The sequence below is a fragment of the Ruditapes philippinarum genome, unplaced genomic scaffold (genome assembly GCF_026571515.1).
Source record: "Ruditapes philippinarum isolate M1 unplaced genomic scaffold, ASM2657151v2 ctg2709_1_1_1_1, whole genome shotgun sequence".
Taxonomy (NCBI): domain Eukaryota; kingdom Metazoa; phylum Mollusca; class Bivalvia; order Venerida; family Veneridae; genus Ruditapes; species Ruditapes philippinarum.
In genome coordinates, this window is record NW_026860156.1 from 149550 (window position 1) to 171092 (window position 21543).

General features: G+C 31.2%; 1 protein-coding gene across 1 annotated transcript; it reads right to left on the bottom strand.

Annotated features, from left to right (window-relative positions):
• Positions 1–10638: 10638 nt before the first annotated feature.
• On the bottom strand, positions 10639–17343 carry LOC132759073 (potassium voltage-gated channel subfamily C member 3-like). Its single transcript, XM_060750797.1, has 3 exons — positions 16516–17343; positions 13496–13599; positions 10639–12119 (listed from the first exon to the last, which is right to left on the bottom strand). Exons 1-3 carry the CDS (start codon positions 16898–16900, stop codon positions 11064–11066), a joined length of 1545 nt encoding a protein of 514 aa, XP_060606780.1. The 5' UTR covers positions 16901–17343; the 3' UTR covers positions 10639–11063.
• Between the last annotated feature and the right edge of the window lie 4200 nt (positions 17344–21543).

A 21543-nucleotide genomic window follows, 5' to 3' on the forward strand; every position in this document is an offset into this window, starting at 1 on the left:
AGAGTTCGGTGAAGACATCATAGTTTTATTTGTGTGATGTGTCTTACTATAAAAAAATCAATATTTAAAACTTATATACGAACATTGTAGTTTTCGATTTTTGCGTGAATATAACTAATACATTGATTTTTTTTAAACATTTTGCATGCGTTAAACCATATTCTCTGTCTTTTCAAACACAAAAAAGTTGATAAAATCTATGATACAATTATAATAACCATGTTTCAGGATTAATGTGGTTAGAACATGGTGCATTACCGTAAATTATTTCAAACAAGGTGAGAATATAGAAAAAAATAGTTCCAATAGATCTACGAGGCTGTAAACATAAACTAGAGATAATCAATAAAACTTAGAATAAAAGTTATCATGACGAAAGAGTTCATATCTTACGGAAACATCTCTGTCAAATAGAAAGGGTATTACTGTAAGCTCTCGGATACTTTGCTGGACGAATCGATCACAGCGACTTTTAAAGCCGTCCAGGTATGTTGCCCTTAATGTAGGATATTCTAGAATAAATTCCATAGTATATTATCACCTGTAATACAATTTACTAAATCAATAGATGATATTCAACGATAACAGCAGTGTCTATATTACAAATATCACTGGGTAGATTTTACAAAATCATTGATTTGAAATCGTTCCTATTTGTTAGTACATATAATTTATATATACAACAACCGTGCTTTGCAACCTGTACCATAAACAACAAAAACAACAACGTTAAAGATATACACTCACATACAAAATATTTCGTTGAAACTTTATAATAATAAATTTAAAAAGAAACATATACATTGTATGAAATATTAATACAAAATAAATGTTTATCAAACTTATCAACCAATAAAAAAAACTCGCCTTTGCATATTTTGGTTAAACTTTGAACACATTTACACTTTTTAGTTAAAAGCGTGTGACTTATATCAAAGTTCACATACGTAGAATTGACAATAATTATACTTTTACTAACATTAGAGCTAACTATCTTTTAAAAAGATCAAAGGTAACAGTTCTCATTATATTTCATTTTTACTTTGAAGAATTTTATAGAAAATTACTCCGTGTAATTGTGTAGCACGTTGCTTTTCAATATTATTGAATTGTATCGATCTGTACTGATTTCTAATACTCTGGTCTTGACAAGAAGGGTCTGTTCAATTATTGCTTTCTCTAGTTATATTTTGTAATCTCGCTGTTTTCTTATTTTCATTTTCATAGATATCATTATTGGAAAAAATATTTTCTGCTCGTTCTAGTGCAAAAACTATATTTCGTTCGTTTTGACCAGAGCAGTACATGATTTCATATCTTGTTCTATAAGATTTTTATTTGGAGAGATATTGATAGTATATTTAATAGAAAGTTCATGGTTCGGTATTGGAGAAGAAGTTTTTAGTAATATGAAAAAGTATGTGTTGTCATTCACTAACAAAGCTAAGAACAGAAAACAACTAAAATAAGATTATTTAAACTCTTATTGTAGTTCAAAATTCATTATACTGAAGATGAACATATCAGTTGCAAAGTATAACTGCTTTTAGAAAGAAGAAAAAGAACAGAAAATTTAACAATGGGTAAATTTAATACATTTGCCATTTATCAATGTTCAACAAAACGAGTCATTATATTTCTTTCATACAATAAAATAATTCTAAAACTGAAGTCAGTTTTAAAGTATTGATTCAATAACTCAACAAATTGTAATCATCTTATCAACTGAAAAGAAAACATTATCATAACTTTCAAAAGTCTTGTGTAAGGAGAAGAATTTCATAAAACACTTTGTCTTTCATTCTAATCCTGTTTAACCCTGCACGTGCTGGGTGGTATTTTTACTTATTACAGATCATTGTGTTCACAAAGACGAGAAGTTAACCGGCGAAAATTCATAGGTCAAAAGCCAACTGACAGGATATAATGTACCTCTTTATCAAGAAACTCTTGAATTAAAACAATAAGCGCTATTTATTATCTGTCAAAAACTTGTTGATTCTACGATTTTATCAAATTACAACACTAATGACGCGTCATTTACAAATAAGTTTCCAGTGTAAACACTACATTTCGTTTGTGGCAGTACAATTTTTTTATTTCTTTTTCTATAAGATTTTTTTTTTGTATTTGGTAGATTAAATAGAAAGTTCATGATACGGTATTTGAGAAGAAGGTTTTAGCAATATTTATCATTGGTTTCAATAGTGGGGTTAGATAAAATAAAACAATTAATCGGCTCTTAAAAGTGGATAAGTGGGGTGGTCTTAATTGTGGTTCATGCTACCATTATCAAAAAGAACAGAAAATTCGGTTGTTTTAAAAATTGGTCTTAATAGAGAAGTGGTCTTGATTCCGGAGCGGTCTTAAGTAGGAAATATACTGTACTGTATTGTGATGAACGCAGTAGAATCGCTATGAGAGCGAAGTGGTCACCGTAACAGTGCCGAATAGTCGCAGTAAGAGCGTTTTAGAAGAAAAACTCCGTAAAAGCGCCGTACACATGCTGCAGAATCTCCGCACAATCTCCGCACACGCGCCGTGGCTACCCATGGCGTTCATTTGGAGGTCCTTCTGCGCTTTCACGGCGCTGCTGTTGCGTTGTAGGAGATTCTACTGAGTTGCTACGGCGTTCTTACTGCGATCCCACAGCACTCTTATCAGAATGTCGAGTGACGTCGTTTATTTTGAGCATGCTCAAAATGCGCGCCGTTGGTCGGCTATGGAACGCCATAGCTGCCTCATGTTGTTACATTTCGTTTTATTTTTCCCTAAAAGCATCTTATTATGTACAATAGAAGTGTTGGCTTGCCAACGTTTTATGAAAACCTGTCTTAACGAAGTCTTGTTAGGTCAAATATTCATTTTCTCTTGCCAAAACGTAATGCTGACTTGTCTAAACACTGTCTTATTATTTGAAAACGTCATGTTATCATGCGCAAATCCGGTGTTAACATGCCGAATGGAAGTCTTATTATGTCTAACATGCACGCCATCTTTTCGAATTGAGATTTCAATATGTCTGAACACAGACTTGTTTAAATGTTGTGTTGAATTGTCTTGAAATTGTCTTATCATGTGGAGCAGTAGTGTTATCTTGTCGGAAGTTGGTGTCATCTTGTCCAAATAAGATCCTGGTATGTTATGACACTATTGTATTATGTTATACTGTCGTTTTGTCTTGTCCAATTGGGGTATTGACTGTCTTAACACCGTCACATTTTGTCAGACTGCCATGTCATTGTGTTCAAATTCGGTGTTATCTTGCTTAGAGAATGTCTTTATGTCAAAATATCATGCTGTCTTGTCCAAACTGTGGTGATAATTGTCTAGAAATTGTCTTATTATGTGAAACAGTAGTGTTGTTGGAACTTTGTGTCAACTTGTCAAACTCATGTCTTATTATGTCGGCTAGTAGTGATATCTTGTTCAACCGTTATATTGACCTGGCTGAGTGCTGTCCTGTTTTGTCAAACTGTTATGTTGCTTTGTATGAGGTGGTGTTATTCTGTCTTATTGTGCCAAAACATTATGCTTACTTGTCTAAAACTGTTGTAATCATGTCTATAAAATACTTATTATGTGAAATATTAATGTTGACATGCCAATAAATTTTGTTTGTTTGTGTAAAAGTTACTTTATTATGTCAAACAGTATTGTTGACTTGTCGAAAGATGGTATTGACCGGCCTAAACACCGTTTTATTATGTGAAATAATGATGGTATCTTTACAAATTATGGTTATGCACTTTTAAAACGCTATTTTAATTTGTTAAACTGTCATGCAATTGTGTCCAAATGCAGATTCAACTTGTCTATATTCGTTTTATTATGTCAAATAGTCATATCATCTTGTCGAAACGTGGTGATGACTTTTCTAAAATGACTATCTTTTTGTCAAAGTGTCATTTTATTTTGTCAAGGTTCAGTGTTAATTTTACTAAATATCGTCCTTTTATGGCGAAGTATCATTTTTCCTTTTCAAATGTGGTGTTTACTTGTTGATTATGTAGTACAGTGGCGTTAACTTGCCAGTTTATGACGTAAACATGTCTACATGCCGTCTCAGTATGTCAGATAATCGTGTTGCGATATTGTCAAAATTTAGTATCACGTGACCAGAGCCCGCACTGAGCGTGAAAAGATAGAGCAAAAAAAGTAACGAAACAGTTTAGCAAAATCAGACAGCGCTTACTCTAGACCGAACTAAATTTGAACAAATTAACACAATTATTAGACATAATAAGACTGTTTCTGTGCTTTACAAGAAAACATCAAATTTCGAAAATATAACAATTCTGTTTTACATTATAAGAAAGAGTTTAGACAAGTCATTACCACATTCGGCAAGATACCACAATTTTTTGGACTTATAAGACTGAGTTTTAACCAGTCAAAAACCGCTTTTTGACAAAATAGCATTACAGTTTATCATAATAAGGCATGATTTAGCCCAGTCAACACCCCATTTCGGCAAGATAATTCGAATATTTGATATAAAAAGACAACTCAGTATTGTACGTTGGCAAATTAACACAGTTGTTTGACACAATAAGACAATGTTAAGGCATTTAAACACCTTATTTTGACAAAATTCCATGGCAGTTTGATAAAATAAAGCTGTGCTTTTACAAATCAACACCAAGTTACGACAAGAGAATATTACTGTTTCAAATGATCATACTGTCTTTTGACAAAACAGCTCCACAATTTGACCGCATAGTGCGACTAGTTAACATAATATGACACATTTCAGACAAGCCAAAACGACATTTTGACATGATAACACTATTGTTTGAAAAAATTAAACAATGTTAACACCAGTCAACATCACATTTTAAAGAGATAAGACTACTGTTACGCATAATAATGCAATGTTTAGACAAGTCGTCACATTACAATGGCATTACAACGCTTATATTTGACATAAAAAGACGCTTTCTGGGCAAGATCAAAAGAAATGTAATAACATGAGGCAGCTATGGCGTTCCATAGTCGGCGTTCTACGCGATGCTGTGGCGATTCTCCTGCGATGTTTGTGATATTACTGCGCTCACCTCGGCGTCTGAATTATCTTTGGACGCCAAGAGAACGCCGCCTTTGTGTGACAGGGGTTTTAAATCTTGACCTATATTTCATTCTTTAAAAAACAACATTATCGGGCAAGGATTAGTGAAAGCATTATATTTTATGTTTTTCAGTGGATTACTGATTTATCCGTGAAAATTATATTTGATAATTTCACAGTGAAAATTATCAAAATATAATTTCACACTTTTCAATGACGAAACTACTTTTTTTTAGATTTTTCCCATGTGGTACCTCAATTTTATTTTTTCTAACAATTCTGACAATGTCAGGCTGTTTAAAGAAAACGCAAAGCTGAAATTGATAATCAACTTAAATGTCAAAAGTAATAAAAAAAGAAGAAAACTTACTTCTATTCATTCTAATTCCAATCACCAAATTTCATCTCTAAATTTTTTGTTTCATTTTTTACAGTCTGACAAATACATTCCTTCCACATGCAAAACTGCTCTTGATGACATTTGGGCACATTAAAGTATCCTACAAGCAATAACTGCCGTATGCTTTATGAAAAAATTGAAAAGCAATGACAGCTATCACCTCGTAGAACAATTAAACCACCCAGCGCGTTCCGAGCAAGTTCCAAGTTTTCCATTTTCATAGCTGCTTTTTTTTTCATGTTTTCACATCTGTCAACACTTATTTTTTCTGTTTTCAATCCTCAAATATGTTTTCTTTCTTTTAAAAAGGTGTATGACTAACAAATCCAAATGATATCCCTCTGAATCAAACACAATTATTTTCCTCCCGTGAAATACACAACTTTAAAAAAATGGCTGCCGCTTACATTTAACAAAGCCAGGTCTAATATAAATACGCAGTAAGTAACAGAAATATGGATGGATGGTTGGAATTTTTCTCCTACAAAAATTGTTAGTTTTTATTATTAAAACAAGCGATCATTCATATTTTTTTAACAAAATAAATAATATCACTGTCATTTAACGTTGATTGTCGGACTTATTTTACAGCTCAAGACTTCTTGTTTTTAATGAGAAATTCCGACTAAATGGGGCTCTCAATGGGGAAAACAGATTTTAATATTTACGTTAATATTATGGAAATTTCGTTTTAACTTGTTTTTTAGCATAAAATAAAAAGAAAATTTGTTTGTTTGTTGTGTAAGATTTAATTTTATTTCATCTCGTGAACTTTAAAAACAGTATTCTCACTCGTGGCTACGCCACTCGTGAGAATACTGTTTTTAAAGCCCACTCGATGAAATAAAATTTCATCTGATGAAATAAAATTTCATCTTACACACAAACAAACAAATATCCTCTATATATTTTGTACTTTAACTACTCTTTAAAATTAATTGTACATATGTATTTGTGTAAAAATAACCCGGCTATATCACTGCAAGTTATATAATGAGGTTAAAAACTATAAAAGAAGGTAATAAACTAGGTCTTTTATTCTTTAATATCCTACAGTAAAGGGAAACAGACATTAGTTATTGCAATCAGCAAAGTTATTTGTTCAGCAAAGTATCTGAGAGCTTACATTAATACCTTATCTATTTGACAAAGATATTTCTGTTAGATATGAACTCAAGTTAACTGACGTAATCCCACTTACTTTCATTTATCATTTTTATCAGTTTATTGATTGATTGATTGGGGGATTCTGAAATCGCGTTTTACCATTGAATTTATATTTTCTTTATTCATACTTCATTCTAATTCATTCAATGTATTGTACTTTGTTTCAACACCATTCCCTTCTGAAGCATGATTATTATATCTTTATCAATTTACCTCGTTTTTTTGTACAAACGAAAAAATGTTAAAATACGAAAGTTTTGTATTGGTTGTATGAAACATTTGTAAATCAATGTTCATATTTTATAATATTAAACAGTCCTGTTTACAACAGACATGAATTACAACAGACATGAAGAACAAAATATGTAAGGTTATGAAATATTGTAATATATACATTCCGCTTACGACTGAGTGTTTTTTTTTGTGACAAAACTTCCGTATGATTTTTCTTCTCATCTGCATTCAAACATAGTCCGGCTAAAATATCATATCACCATAAAAAACATGAAATTAACGTCTGTAATGTATCAAAGTCTGCACAAAAACCTAACTCAAACATACGGTAATAAAAATGTAATAAAAATGCCATGCGTCAAATGAATACTACTTTTACATAAGATTCCTTGAATCCACATAATTCTTAGAATATAACAAATATAAATTATCGTTGAAGCTTTCAATACTTTACCGGTATTTTATCAAGAATTTTAGCATGAACAAAATCACGACACGATTGATTATTTGCTTGTTTTATTTAAGCTTGTTTCCATCTATTCAAGTGCTAAATGCAAAAATTGGCGTTAACTTTCACGCTTTAACCCTTTCCCTCATGAGCATATTGTGAAAAATGGCCGTTTTCACTGAAAAGCCTCCTGTTACAAGTTCAAACTGCTATGAAACTATGAAAAATGCTTCAATACTAATCATACTTGGCACAAATGTTGACTGGACCATTGTAACGACATGCTCAGTCTTAAATTTCCTGTTACCATGGCAACGAGGGGACATCTCAAAATTGCCAAAAATCACTATTTTGCCTCGATTTTTTCCATCAAAATTTATTTCAAAGTGCTGCAACTTCTCAAGGGATTGAGATAGAGTCAAAGGCTTTTCAGCGTTGGTTACACGTTACCTTACGATCGACCTGGGGCCATGTTTAGCCTCTCACAAGTCCAAAATTTTCTTGGCGATGAGGGGGGCTGTGTTTGGGGCCCAAATAGGACAATTTTTCACTATTTCAGGCCTAAAAAAAGGGGGGGGGTCGAAAGTGCGTTGTTTCGCGTATATATGAGGTAAAGGGTTAAAAGTGAAATCACTACTTTGGATCATTGCACAAGGCAAAAAGCCTTGAAACAACATAATTTACCGCCATTACCCAAGCTGTATCAATGAACAAAATAGAAACATTAACAGTAAAGTTTACAAGATTAAGAAATCATTTCGTCGCAGTGATACCAAACAAGTTAATTGGAAAGTAATGTTTTACATGTTTATATGATCATGAGAATCCGATTCATTGTAATGAAGCAACATGTTCGCCCAGTTCTCAAATGAAAAGTATGATTAAAATCAATGCAAGCGATATGTCCTATGAAAATATTATTACCTTACAGAATAATCTGTGTCAGGCAAGGTGGTAGTGGTGGTGTTGGTAGTTGTTACTATTAACAATATCCGATTTGAAAGCTATATTACGAAACACTTTTAAGACGATAACTGTATAATTCGAACATCGCATATAAGGTTCTCTGGCAAGCTAAAGAGAATAGCCAAATAATAATAATAATACCCCTGAAATAAAACGATTTTCTTTGAAAATTAAACATATAGATAAAAGTTTGGGACAAAAGAGTTCGGTTAGATACGTTTGTGAAGACATCATAGTTTTATTTGTGTGATGTCTAACTATAAAAGTAGATAAAATTTATATATCCACTTTGTAGTGTTTGGAAACTCGATTTTTGCGTGAATAAAACTGATACATTGATTTTTTTAAAAACATTTTGCATGTTTTAAACCATATTCCGCGTCTATTAAAAAAACTAACATAGTTGATAAAATCTATGATACGATTATAATAACCATGTTTCAGGATGTAATGTGGTTAGAACATGGTGCATTACCGTAAATTATTTCAAACAAGGTGAGAATAAAGAAAAAAATAGTTCCAATAGTTCTACGAGGCTGTAAACATAAACAAGAGATAATCAATAAAACTTAGAATAAAAGTAAAAGGAATTACGTCAATAAACTTCGTTATCCTGACGAAAGAGTTCATATCTTACGGAAACATCTCTGTCAAATAGAAAGGGTATTACTGTAAGCTCTCAAATACTTTGCTGAACGAATCGATTACAGCGACTTTTAAAGCCGTCCAGGTATGTTGCCTTTAATGTAGGATATTCTAGAATAAATGCCATAGTATATTATCACCTGTAATACAATTTACTAAATCAATAGATGATATTCAACGATAACAGCAGTGTCTTTATTACAAGTATGACTGGGTAGATTTTACAAAATCATTGATTTGAAATTGTTCCTATTAGTTAGTAAATATATAATTGATATTGTCAACAAAACGTAATTTTCTGCAATAATCGTTCGCCAAAAGCATGTGCTAGATACTTTTTACAGATCATTGTGTTCACAAAGATGAGAAGTTAACCGGCGAAAATTCACAGGTAAAAAGCCAACTGACAAGATATAAAGTACCTTTTTATCAAGAAACTCCTGAATTAAAAAAAATAAGCGCTCTTCATTATCTGTCAAAAACTTGTTGATTCTACGATTTTATCAAAGTACAACACTAATGACGTGTCATTTACAATTTAGTTTTGTAGACTTGTCAAGGTCGCGTCACCTTGTTCACTGATTAATGAAAAACGGAACATTAAATAAGATTTTACCAACTGCTTCCTTATGATGATGAATACGTTTTAAAAGAAAAGTCTCGGAAATATTGATGTTTAAAGGTCAACAATTTCAATGGCAATCACCACACATGTGCAAATATTATTAACCCGTACTATAAACAACCATGCTTGGCAACAACCGTTTTTGCAACCTGTACTATAAACAACCGTACTTGGCAACAGCAGTGCTTGGCAACTTATACTATAAACAACCGTGCTTTGTAACACCCGTGCTTTGCAACCTATACTAGAAACAACAACGTTAAAGTTATACACTCACATACAAAATATTTCGTTTAAATGAAACTATATAATAATAAATTTAAAAAGAAACATATACATTGTATGAAATATTAATACAAAAGAAATGCTTATCAAACTCATCAACCAATAGAAAAAACTCGCCTTTGCATATTTTGGTTAAACTTTGAACACATTTTCACTTTTTAGTTAAAAGCGTGATATGGCAATAATTATACTTTTACTAACATTAGAGCTAACTATCTTTTAAAAAGATCAAAGGTAACAGTTCTCATTATATTTCATTTTTACTTTGAAGAATTTTATAGAAAATTACTCCGTGTAATTGTGTAGCACGTTGCTTTTCTATTTTATTGAACTGTATCGATCTGTATTGATTTCTAATACTCTGGTCGTGACAAAAAAGGGTTTGTTCAATTATTGCTTTCTCTAGTTATATTTTGTAATCTCGCTGTTTTTCTTATTTTCATTTTCATAGATATCATTACTGGAAAAATATTTTCTGCTCGTTCCAGTGCAAAAACTATATTTCGTTCGTTTTGACCAGAGCAGTACATGATTTCATATCTTGTTCTATAATATTTTTATTTGGAGAGATATTGACGGGAGATTTAATAGAAAGTTCATTGTACGGTATTGGAGAAGAAGTTTTAGTTATATGAAAAAGTATGTGTTGTCATTCACTAACAAAGCTAAGAACAAAAAACAACTAAAATAAGATTATTTAAACTCTTATTGTAGTTCAAAATTTATTATACTGAAGATGAACATATCAGTTGCAAAGTATAACTGCTTTTAGAAAGAAGAAAAAGAACAGAAAATATAACAATGGGTAAACTTTAATACATTTGCCATTTATCAATGTTCAACAAAACGATTCATTATATTTCTTTCATACAATAAAACATTTCTAAAACTGTAGCTAGTTTTAAAGTATTGATTCAATAACTTAACAAATTGTTATCATCTTATCAACTGAAAAACAAAACATTGTCATTATTTTCAAAAGCCTTGTGTAAGGAGAAGAATTTCATAAAACACTTTGTCTTTCATTCTAATCCTGTTTTTTAGCACATTTAAAATGATTTGTATATATTGTAAATTGTAACATGTAATATGTATATACTCTAACAAATCAAATATGTTTAAACTAAAAAGCCTTGTTCTCCCTTAACATAAATTTGTTAATGGCAGTAAATGAAAGATACTTTGAAAAATTTAAAAATCAACATTCTTCATTCCTGTCATAAATCTAGTGTCGGTTCGATGCCATAATTTTTGCACCAGCCTTTTTAAAGGCTACATTAACCTCTCTCGGTGTCGCCGTCGTTGCTTTAGGTTCCGTTTCCGGATTTGGTGGGCCTTCTATTTCCGGTAAACGTGCTGTTTTTGGCCTACCGTTGATTGCTGGTATTCCATCTACATGCATCACATTAATCATGTTTTTATTGCTGAATAACTTTTTGATTTTGTTAAAGATATCTTTTTTACGATTGATTTGTTTTTCTCTGATTTTATTTTGATTGTAATAGTCATTAAAATTGGTTGCAATGATTGCAATTGGCATAGAAAGCAAAAGTAAACCGCACATTCCACACAATGCACCCACAAAATATCCTGGAACGGTAACTGGGTAGTAATCACCGTAACCCACAGTTGTCAAGGTAACAATGGCCCACCATATCGCTATAGGAACATTGCTAAAATTTGTTGGTTCGTAAAACTCTGCATAGAAGACAAGAGCCCCAAATAGAGAAGTTGTTATCATGAATGTTAGACATAAGAGTCCCAATTCTTCGAAGCTTGCTCTCAAAGCTAAATAAAGAATTTTCAGACCACTAAAATGCTTGGCAAAACGAAACAGTCGTATGAGTCTCAAAATGATAACTCCTCTCCCTATCAAGAATAACCATAGTAACGCTTTGCTCGTATAGAAATCATTAAAGAACTCCATAATTCCAGTTAACAACAACGCGAACACAATCACTAGGTCAACAATATTGAGCCAACTTTTCAAAAAATCTATACGCGCTGGACATACAACGAAGCGTATAAAAAACTCTAAAATAAAAAATACTGCACACACTTTATCCAGAATATAAAGACTTGGTCTTAAATCTGTCGACCCAAGAAGAGCAACCTTCGGATTGTTGTTGTGTTGTTCTAGAAGGTATTGGTAGGCGGTAATTGTGTGCGTCGAGTTGATAGTCACAGTTTCTTTGTTTGGTACACGGAAGTATTCATGGGTACTTAAGATGAAGATGACGCAAGTCGTCATCACAAATAACATGTACAGGATGCTGTAAATCTGAAAAATATTTATCATTTTTATTTATTTTTTTTAAATTTTCTTTTAACACAATTATGAATGTATATCATACTTCAATTTGTTTAAATACCTTCATATTTTTGTACAAATTTAAAAGGATACAATACAATATCATACAGCTATATCTAAAAATAAACAAAAAGTATCTTTAAAAATAAGTAAAGGTTAGTGTTAATTAGTAAGCATTTACAAAATTAAATTGGTGAACAACGGTGCAGGATTCTATGATTTGCTCATCTGGCCTTGGACTATATTGTTACTCGCAGGCATACAGTTGTTGAGCAATGCCAGTAAAAATGACGATATATCGATACATTCTTCAAAGAAAGATAGAGAGAGAGAGAGAAAAAGAAAGAAAAGGAAGAACATATATAGTTAGCTATTAGATCATTCAAGTGCAAAGAAGTTTTAAATTAAGCCTAGCGTTGTTCTAGTATTACTTTTGAAAGAAGCTTACATATTATTATGTGCTAAGTACCGTCTATTAACAGGCACAATAAATTTAGCCTGTTAGATTTTTGGACGTTGTTTAACGTTTCCTTTTTTCTATTTGAATGTATATTTTCCAGTCTGGTTACAAAAAATCAATAGCAAGTGACTATTTTAATAATATTACTTCAAACTTCGATGCGTCGACATTGTTGACACGGTTGCTAGGTATTATCTTAGTATTGTTCCAGTGAAATGATATGCTGTATATAAAGAATTATAAATGATAATGACAAATAATACAATTAAGATATATCTGCCTTGAGCGTCGAATCATAAAATGTAACATTAAACACTTTGCTCATTGAAGAATTTCAAATCATGCTGCGTGAAGCACATGTATATTTAATGTAATTTGTTGCAAAAATAGTACTGTACTGTTTTTATTAAAATATATTGATAACTTTTTTAGATAGTACTCATAGTAGCAAATTTTTTCATAATTATCAGGTTATCAATGGTGATAAAAATGAAATTAATGCTTTATGAAAAATTAATGATAATTAATAAAGTATTTTCTAAATTGTCTCTCATTAACGGCTAGATAAAATCAATCATTTTAAAATTCTGATTATATTAAAAATATTCTTGTATAGAAACAGAATTATTTACTGTACGCTATGTAAAATATTCTCAATAAAGTTGTGTTGGACAGCTTTTTACAGGATTGGTTTAAATGCGTTTTCATTACAAATATTAAAACTGTAACTTTATTGCTGCAGCATGATTAAAGCAGGTTCGATTTGACTGAGACTGTTCATAAAGTGACGTTTGTGTCGAAGTACATAGTTCCGGTCTCGTTTATTCTCACATCAACGTTTGAATCAATTGTAAGGAAGCCGCGAAACTGTCTATATATTACATACCCGTGCTAGTCTAGATGATGTTGGCCTGTCCATCACATTCCAAAACACATTTTTAATTCTGTTCCATTTACTGGCTTGTAATTGTTCTTTGGTATACTCTACACCTGTAATATAGGAACAAACACACGAATTAAGAAAGATGGAACATAACTTAATATATCATTATATTGACAATTAATAGATCTAGTTTAAACCTCATTGATTTGATTATATTGTCACATTTAAAGCGAATTGAACAACTTTCAAGAAAAGATTAGATCTAAAGGTTTTCTCAATCAGTCAAATATTATATAATGTTCACAAATTAAAAACTATTTATAGTAATTAATACGTTGTGCGTTTGCAAGGCAATTTGGTATGATAGCAACAGCGATTTCTCTCTAAAATCTAAACTAGTTAATTATGACGTCAGAGCAATAACGCTGATCGAACAATGACGTCATTCTTTGAAGGGACGATTTTATCAATGTAAATTACAGAAAATATTATTATTTTTTTAAACTAATTACATAACTGAGACACTAGCGTTGATTATTTGGTCTACATTTTATTAATTAATCGAAGCATGTGCGTGTATGAAAGCATTTTAATGCATTAGTTAGAAAGGATATTGGCCATTGATTTGTCAATATAGATAAATATTATCATGTATCAAGGCATTGGGACGAGCTTTACATGGTTAGACTGATAAGATAAAAAGAAAACAGATATAAAATGTGTGAGACAAAAAAAAAACAAACAAAACAAAAAATAAAACGAACCAAAAACAAAAAACAAAAACATTTAAATATGGCTGTTGACATAATTCCGTTGCAAAGTAACAAAAGTTTTGGAATGCAACATTTTGAAATTCTCAATACGTTTTGTCTTATGCGGGGGAAAAATTGTTTTGTCCAAAGCATCCCTGTCAAACGAAATGCCTATTTATGAGATCTTTGAATACATGTTGCCAGATGATATGGCTGGTATTGATTCTTGTGTTAAATACTGCCCAGATGTATTTCCAGTGCTGTAGGACATTCGAGAATAAATACCAGTGTTTGTTGTCATGTATATGTGATTTACTGAATCGATAAACAATATTAAATAATCGCTCTCTTTATATTTTATGTAACAGAACAAAAGCCGTAAAACCTTTTTGCAAATGACAATGTTTGTTCTATGTGATGATCAATTAATTTGGATTCATCTCCGATTCTTATGTAATCAAGAACCAACTGGTACTGTTTTCATGATCAAAAAAAGAAAACAAGGTTTACATATTATTATTAAGCAAATTATCACAATTATCCTGTTCACAAATAATTATCATATATTCGTACACAGGTCGAAAATGTCCGCCGTTTATTAACAATTATTTATGTGTTTTGTTATTTTTAGGTTCCCTGCAACATATTAAATGCTGGTAAATGAAGATTATATAACTGTTGATGAGACATAATTGATCAGTTGTAAATAGACTGTAAATGTGCACTTAATTGTGCATAATTATTTGTTCTGGTTTAAGTGGAGCTTAAAATAATATTTAAAAATAACTTTTTTTTTATCACACATCCGTGCCACTTTTACGTTGGTAATGCACGACCGTGCATATGTTTTGACATGTCGTCATTTTCATTATATAACATAGCGTTAATACGCGCTAAATGTTAGCGTTATACTATAGGCGCGTCAAAAAATGGTTATTTTTTCACTTCAAACGGTCTTTAATTTTGGCATGTGATAAATAGAATATCAAATTCGTGCAAGTTTAATACTACATTTATTGAACTCGTTGAATGAAAAATAATATTATGCTCGTCAGAGGCTCGCATAATGTAAATTAATCAAATCGTTCAGTTAATTCAGTAATAAACTTACACTCATTCAATATTCTCAATTTTTGTTTTGGAACTGTTGGCGACGACGTAGACACCGCCAGTGCAAGAATTCTCTATGCAGGCCTATAACAGCCCCATCGTGTACACGCTTCTTGACTTAATGTTTAATCAATGTAGATAAAATGTATTTCCTTTTAATATATGTTTGCTAAACCAATTGAAATATATTCAAAACTGAAAATTAATAACTGAAGTAATTCTAAAACAAATTGTTAGACAATTGGATACGGTTTGATCTTTGAATAGCTAAATAAGCGTCTATGACGTATTATGACTTGGATCGGCTTAATTGACTTTGCTTCTTCTAAAGATATAGAATTAAATTCAATACTTTTTCAATGCTTAAGTGACCGTGTTTCCAAGCAATTTGAAAAAGTATATTAAAATTTGTATATGCCTCTGCGAATAGTTTTGGGATACATTTTTATTGAAAATGTTATAAAATAGATAAAAACGGAATCCCTAAAGAACTCTCAAAACGACAAAATTGTAAATGCTGCAGGCTCGGTGTTCATGGACGGTAGTGAAAAGCGCAAATTACCGTCCACGCCTCGTAGCATCATAAGCCATTTATTAATAAATAATAACAGTTTTCTGTATTTGAATGTATAATTCATTTTTTTTTACTTTCATCGACCAGAATTGAGACAGTATGTTCCAAATGTTTAAACCATTGATTAAAAGTTTTTACATATTTCATTTGAATTTTTACAAGTTTCTGAATTGACCCCATAACTCAGAGTAGAAAAATAGAAAAATAAATGTTTACGGGTAGAACTTATCTATTAAATGACAAATGCATGCGTGATTCACAACCGATTTATCAACCAAAACGCATTCCCGATTACCAAGAAAAGATATCAACGTTATGATAAGAAAATATCATAGGTATACAGTATACTATACACATTGCTTAACTTTCAATAAAAACGTTATGATTTGTTCATAGAGATCGATTTAATTTTCCTTTGTTTTTCTATGATGCGCAAAATTATCGATATAGTTTGAACGTTGTAAGTAAGTATTCAATTTCAAGGGTTTTGACCTTTATATCTACGGAAAATAACATTTTCTTATAGGTAGTAGAGTTAATTAAGAGATATTTGAAGTATCTACAAATAATCATATTATCATACTTACTTTTGGTTTCAAATTGTCGACGTAGATTGTTGGTAACTTCTAATTCGTCTTCAAATTTAAACAAGCTCGGCACACAACAATCCGAGATACTGCTCGAGGAAATCTGCCAGTACTCGAGCTCATTTCGTAATGGCAGCCCACACACGTGCTTGGGTAGATGCAATTCACCCGTGCGGTAAAAATCCAAAACAGAATGGAAAAGTTCTGGATTTCTGTCAAAGAAATACATATTTTGACCAGCTATAAATTCCGAAGAGTTTGTAGAAATTCCGGAAAGACGCGTGTCTGAGACGGATTTTAGCGTTCTCATTGTAGTAACAAATATAGTCCCTCCCACATTCAAGTTCACAATGTCCGTGTGTTTGTCCGAGTACTGAATCGCCATTGAATCAAGCTGAACACTTTGACAATGAGATCTACTGTCTTTCTTTCTCGTTGTTGTTGTTGTATAACCTTCCAACGTTGTTATGGTAACGTGTGTATTTCGTTGCAAAACATATATCCAGTTATATAAAGTATTTCTTTTACAAATTTAATGTTTGACTGCACTGCCATAGTCAGACCTAGAAAGTTGTTCTTTAGTACTAATCGAATTAAGATATTATTAATTAAACTAATGGTATTGGAAATTAATAAAATTAACCGGTTCACCGATTGGCTAGTAATTTATGTAATATTCCTCTTTTCAGTTGAAAACAATTATAAATGAGTTATACCTTTTATCACGAGCATCTAATTTCCCCTGATAAATACCCGACGGAATTCATGGCACTGACTCTATCGTATAATTGTCTGACGGAAATTGCGTTGCAATGTTAAGGCTGTGTGAAGTTTAGTAAAACGGTTTTGTCGTGATGGAGATATTGGATGTTGGCACAGATACTGCTGAGATGCTGTCACGCGCACTTCATGAAATGTGTGATATGGGAATTATCTTGGAGACCAGAACAAATAAATATATACATATTTCAAATAGAAGTATATAATTATTCTAGTATCAGATTATCATACTTTGTGGTTATTTATCAATTAAATGACATTTCAAATGCTTTAAAGGTGAAACGAGGAAAAATAAAATTATGTAGTATGATCTGTATTGATCGCTTGTTCCCAAAAGGGCAATCTAACATTTGTAAATATTGACTGTTTATTGGCATTCATATATTGATACATATAAAGTAGTTTCAAAGCATTATTCATGATATTAGCAATAAATTTAAATGCCATGGCAGACAATACAATATTTATTGGTATATTAATAATCGGGACAATAAATAAGAAAGATATTTCTTTTAATTTACAAATATTTTGAAATATCAAGAAAAATTCCGTTTTTTATGGTGTTTATGTACACTTTAGTCTGATAGCATTAATATTGCTGATTTTACTTTATATGAATAATTTAAATGATAAAGTCTAAGTCCAATCTAAGTCCAGTTTCAGTATATATATTTACCGCTATTTAATATAAGAGCATCAACATGATAGTGGGCCAAAATCTTGGTTTCATCTGCGGATGTTTCAAAATGCAAACTTTTACCATTTCATGTTAAATGTTGAATACTGCTTAAGCCGGTATTAGGCAGGGGGCAAGGTCGGTAAAATGCACTTTCCAGTACCTTCCATCAAACCGAGCTTGCAGTATTTTCAATTTTGACGTGTTGGGCTTTCTTTAGAGATTATATTTCAGCATTCGACAGTCGGCTGTATGGAGTAAACTGTATTTTGATTATCATTAAAATATCATGATTTAATTTTCAAGAAGTAGTTCATATTCACGCTTTCAAAAATATAAAATAATCAAATTATCAAAATATAAAATGAATAAAATTAAACTTACATTTTCGTTTACAAAGATTAATTCTATACTCAATTACCTATCATTATTATTAGTGGTAATGTATGTGGTAGTGGTAAAAGAAATACATTTGTACATAGTGAGGAAACGTTTTGTTTTATTTTCGATTTGCTCTTGGTCACAAAACACATATATTATCTGATAATGTGTTTACCAACATCATGTCTTTCTCCAACTCGTATGTAAATCCCATTTTTACAGTAACATTTAAGAAACTAAATTATTTTTCTAAATAACAATAATGTACACACTTTACTATTTGTTTCAAAATTTGAGCTGTTATGAAAATCATTATTTTATAATTCATGGTTATTTCTTTGGTGTCAATTGTCGACGCAAAGTTCCATTTGCTAGATTTTAAGCCGTTTTATCAGTTGTTTTTCTGTAACGTGCGTTGTAAAATTGACCTTCTTCTACCAAATAATGGAAAAAATCTAAGCTGAAATGTCCAAAGAAACGTTAGGGTGAGACTTATCATATTCTACGTTATGACAGTACAATGTATAAATATACATGTATACATTTACGTACAACTGTGCACTAACTGTGCAGTGTGAAAATGAAAGACTGTTCCTTAATGTAGAAATATTCTAAAAAAATCCTTCGAGACCAATGCTGTGAATGATGGAAGAATCCGATTTGGAGCCTCAGTGTCATAAAGCTACATGTATATAACAATGGACAGTATATCATTGTTATTCTGATTGGTTCTTTAGGAAAATGAATCGTTTATAAACGGTTGAAAGGAAACCACTGATTCTTGTGTCGCCGAGATGGAAATTGATGATGCCTCTAGAATATGCACTCATATGTACGTAATCTTCGACATTCTTGTAGAGACTACCAACAAAGGCTATGACGACACACTGTGTCTTGTCTGTATTACTTTTACAAATTTAACAGGAAGATTGGTGCCTGACTTTAAAGAGACAATTGACATCATCAACCTTATAATGTTATTTCCGTTGAAGGTCGTCGCTCTGAGATACATCTAGAAATTCGGCACTTAATTCAGCACGAAGTACTTGTCTTGGTGGAAACACATCCGTCATTTAGATTTCAAGGATTGTGAGAGTTTAGAAACGTCTTTATTTTTGCTAAATTGAATGTGTTTGAAGAGTAGAGTAAATTTTAATTTAACAGTATTGTCAGACGACTAAATATTAGTACACGCTTAGCATGATAAAACATAAACGAATAAAGCAAACTTTTGTTTAAAAAGCAGATAGAGTTATGAAACATATCTTCGATGTGTGAAATTCAGAATTGAAGTTCATTTTTAATTTTTAAATATCAATCTGATAATGCTGATACCTGGTCAATTTTATCCAAAGGTAACAGTTGTCTCGCTCTCTTTCTCCCTCTGTCCTACTCCATGTAGCATTGCTATTTTGATCTAAACCAATACGCAGAAACAATTTGTGATTTCGTATCAAGAGGTGTTTCGTTCTGAATATCTTGCTACTTAAAATTGCTTTTTTATCTGTCTTAGTTATATACTGCATGGTGTCTGAGGACAAATAAAACCATGGTTTCATTATTTATACTATTGATGTTATGATTGGTGAGATAATTAAGCTTTGAAGAGGATCAAGAATGTTATAAAAACTCATACTATTCCTCCCATGACCTAATTTCAATTAACATCAATTTTTCAACAGGTATATTAGGCATGTAGCAATAATGATATTTGTAAATGAAGTATGACCTGATAAACCTGACAGTGGTTACATTTTACAGCGTCAGGTTACTAAAGTGGAATAATTTCAGTATGTTTGTTGTCACTTGTTTTAACTTTTATATTTTGAAAGGTAAGACAATATACTCGTTACCGCAAAACCTTTTAGACTGATTTTGAATGTTTGTTGTGTCATGTTTACGAAAGATTACAGAAACAAAAATATTTTTGTTTAAATATTTTATGATTTTGCATTTTAATATATTGCAACAATTTTTTTATGAAAATGCAAATGAGACAAATAAAGGTCATCGGAACAAATAAACGACTTGATTTTTTTTCCTGTTAAAAATGGGATTAATGTCAAGTTTTTCTATCATTTATATTGGCTTAGCCATACTCAAAGAATTTGTAAAACCGGTATTGTAAAAAAGAGGTCAACATTACCATATGTTTTGTATTATTGACTTCAATCTATCATTTTTAGCCTTTACAGTAAAGAGAAACGTTACCATAACTTACGCCCAATCCTTTAATATATAATGTAGTAATGAATATGTACATTTGATGTTTCTTTATTATATACAATTAATATTCATTAACCATTTTTATCATGATGTCATAAACAGTACGCACTTATCAACAATAGCAACGAACACTGCGATATTTCGTAATTAACTTCCAATTTAATTGAACAACCTTTGAATCTCAAGGAAATCAAAAACAATCACAAGAAACAGATAGGAAAACATGAAAAACAACACCACTAATTACTTCAGCAAATATCATGACGTATTTAAAAGAAAAGAGACTAACCAAAGCATTGATTATAAAAATACAATAGAGAGATATCGGTGAACCTAGATGTCTTTTGAATTAGAATTTGAGTTTTTGTTTGGACATTGGACTTTTTATCAAATGCATCAATATTCGTGAATGTAATTTGCATGTTATATTTCTATGATAAAAAATACACACTAATAATATCAGAAACACATTGTGTTTTTCTAAAGCTGTTTATATATCTTTTGTGTTTTAGTTCCTTTTCCTTCTTTATTTATAATGTTGGCCTGTTAATGACTTCATTATGAAAAGCTCGTTTGATCTTCTCGAGAGTTTTCCTAATTGATTTTAGTTTACAAATGCATAAAAGATATTTATCATTCTTGTCATAACAGCATTTGTTACGCGCATGCTCAGTATCATGGTGAGCCATGAATAATTTACACCAGGTTATTTATGTCAACCTCTCCATCATTACCAGGTGACATATTTATAGCTCTATAGTTTCCTTTACTATAATAAACAATATTGTAGTGTTACAAGCACTCACCCGACATGAAATTTAACGTTCTATTGGTCTTCCGACAACAAAAGGGTGTAATTTATTATCATTGTATTGATAGAGCAACGTTGGTTGTGTCCGATACGAGGGTGGTTCAATATGTAATGCAATATGAAGTATTTATTTTTTTATTTAGCTCGTAGTTCT

What these genes read in the sequence shown, in the direction of transcription:
- LOC132759073 (XM_060750797.1), bottom strand. Translation starts at nt 16,900, where the DNA reads ATGGCGATTCAGTACTCGGACAAACACACGGACATTGTGAACTTGAAT. An exon ending in TCGACAATTTGAAACCAAAA is followed by an intron (nt 13,600 to 16,515) that starts GTAAGTATGATA and finishes CCTATATTACAG; the next exon opens with GTGTAGAGTATACCAAAGAA. An exon ending in CATCATCTAGACTAGCACGG is followed by an intron (nt 12,120 to 13,495) that starts GTATGTAATATA and finishes AATATTTTTCAG; the next exon opens with ATTTACAGCATCCTGTACAT.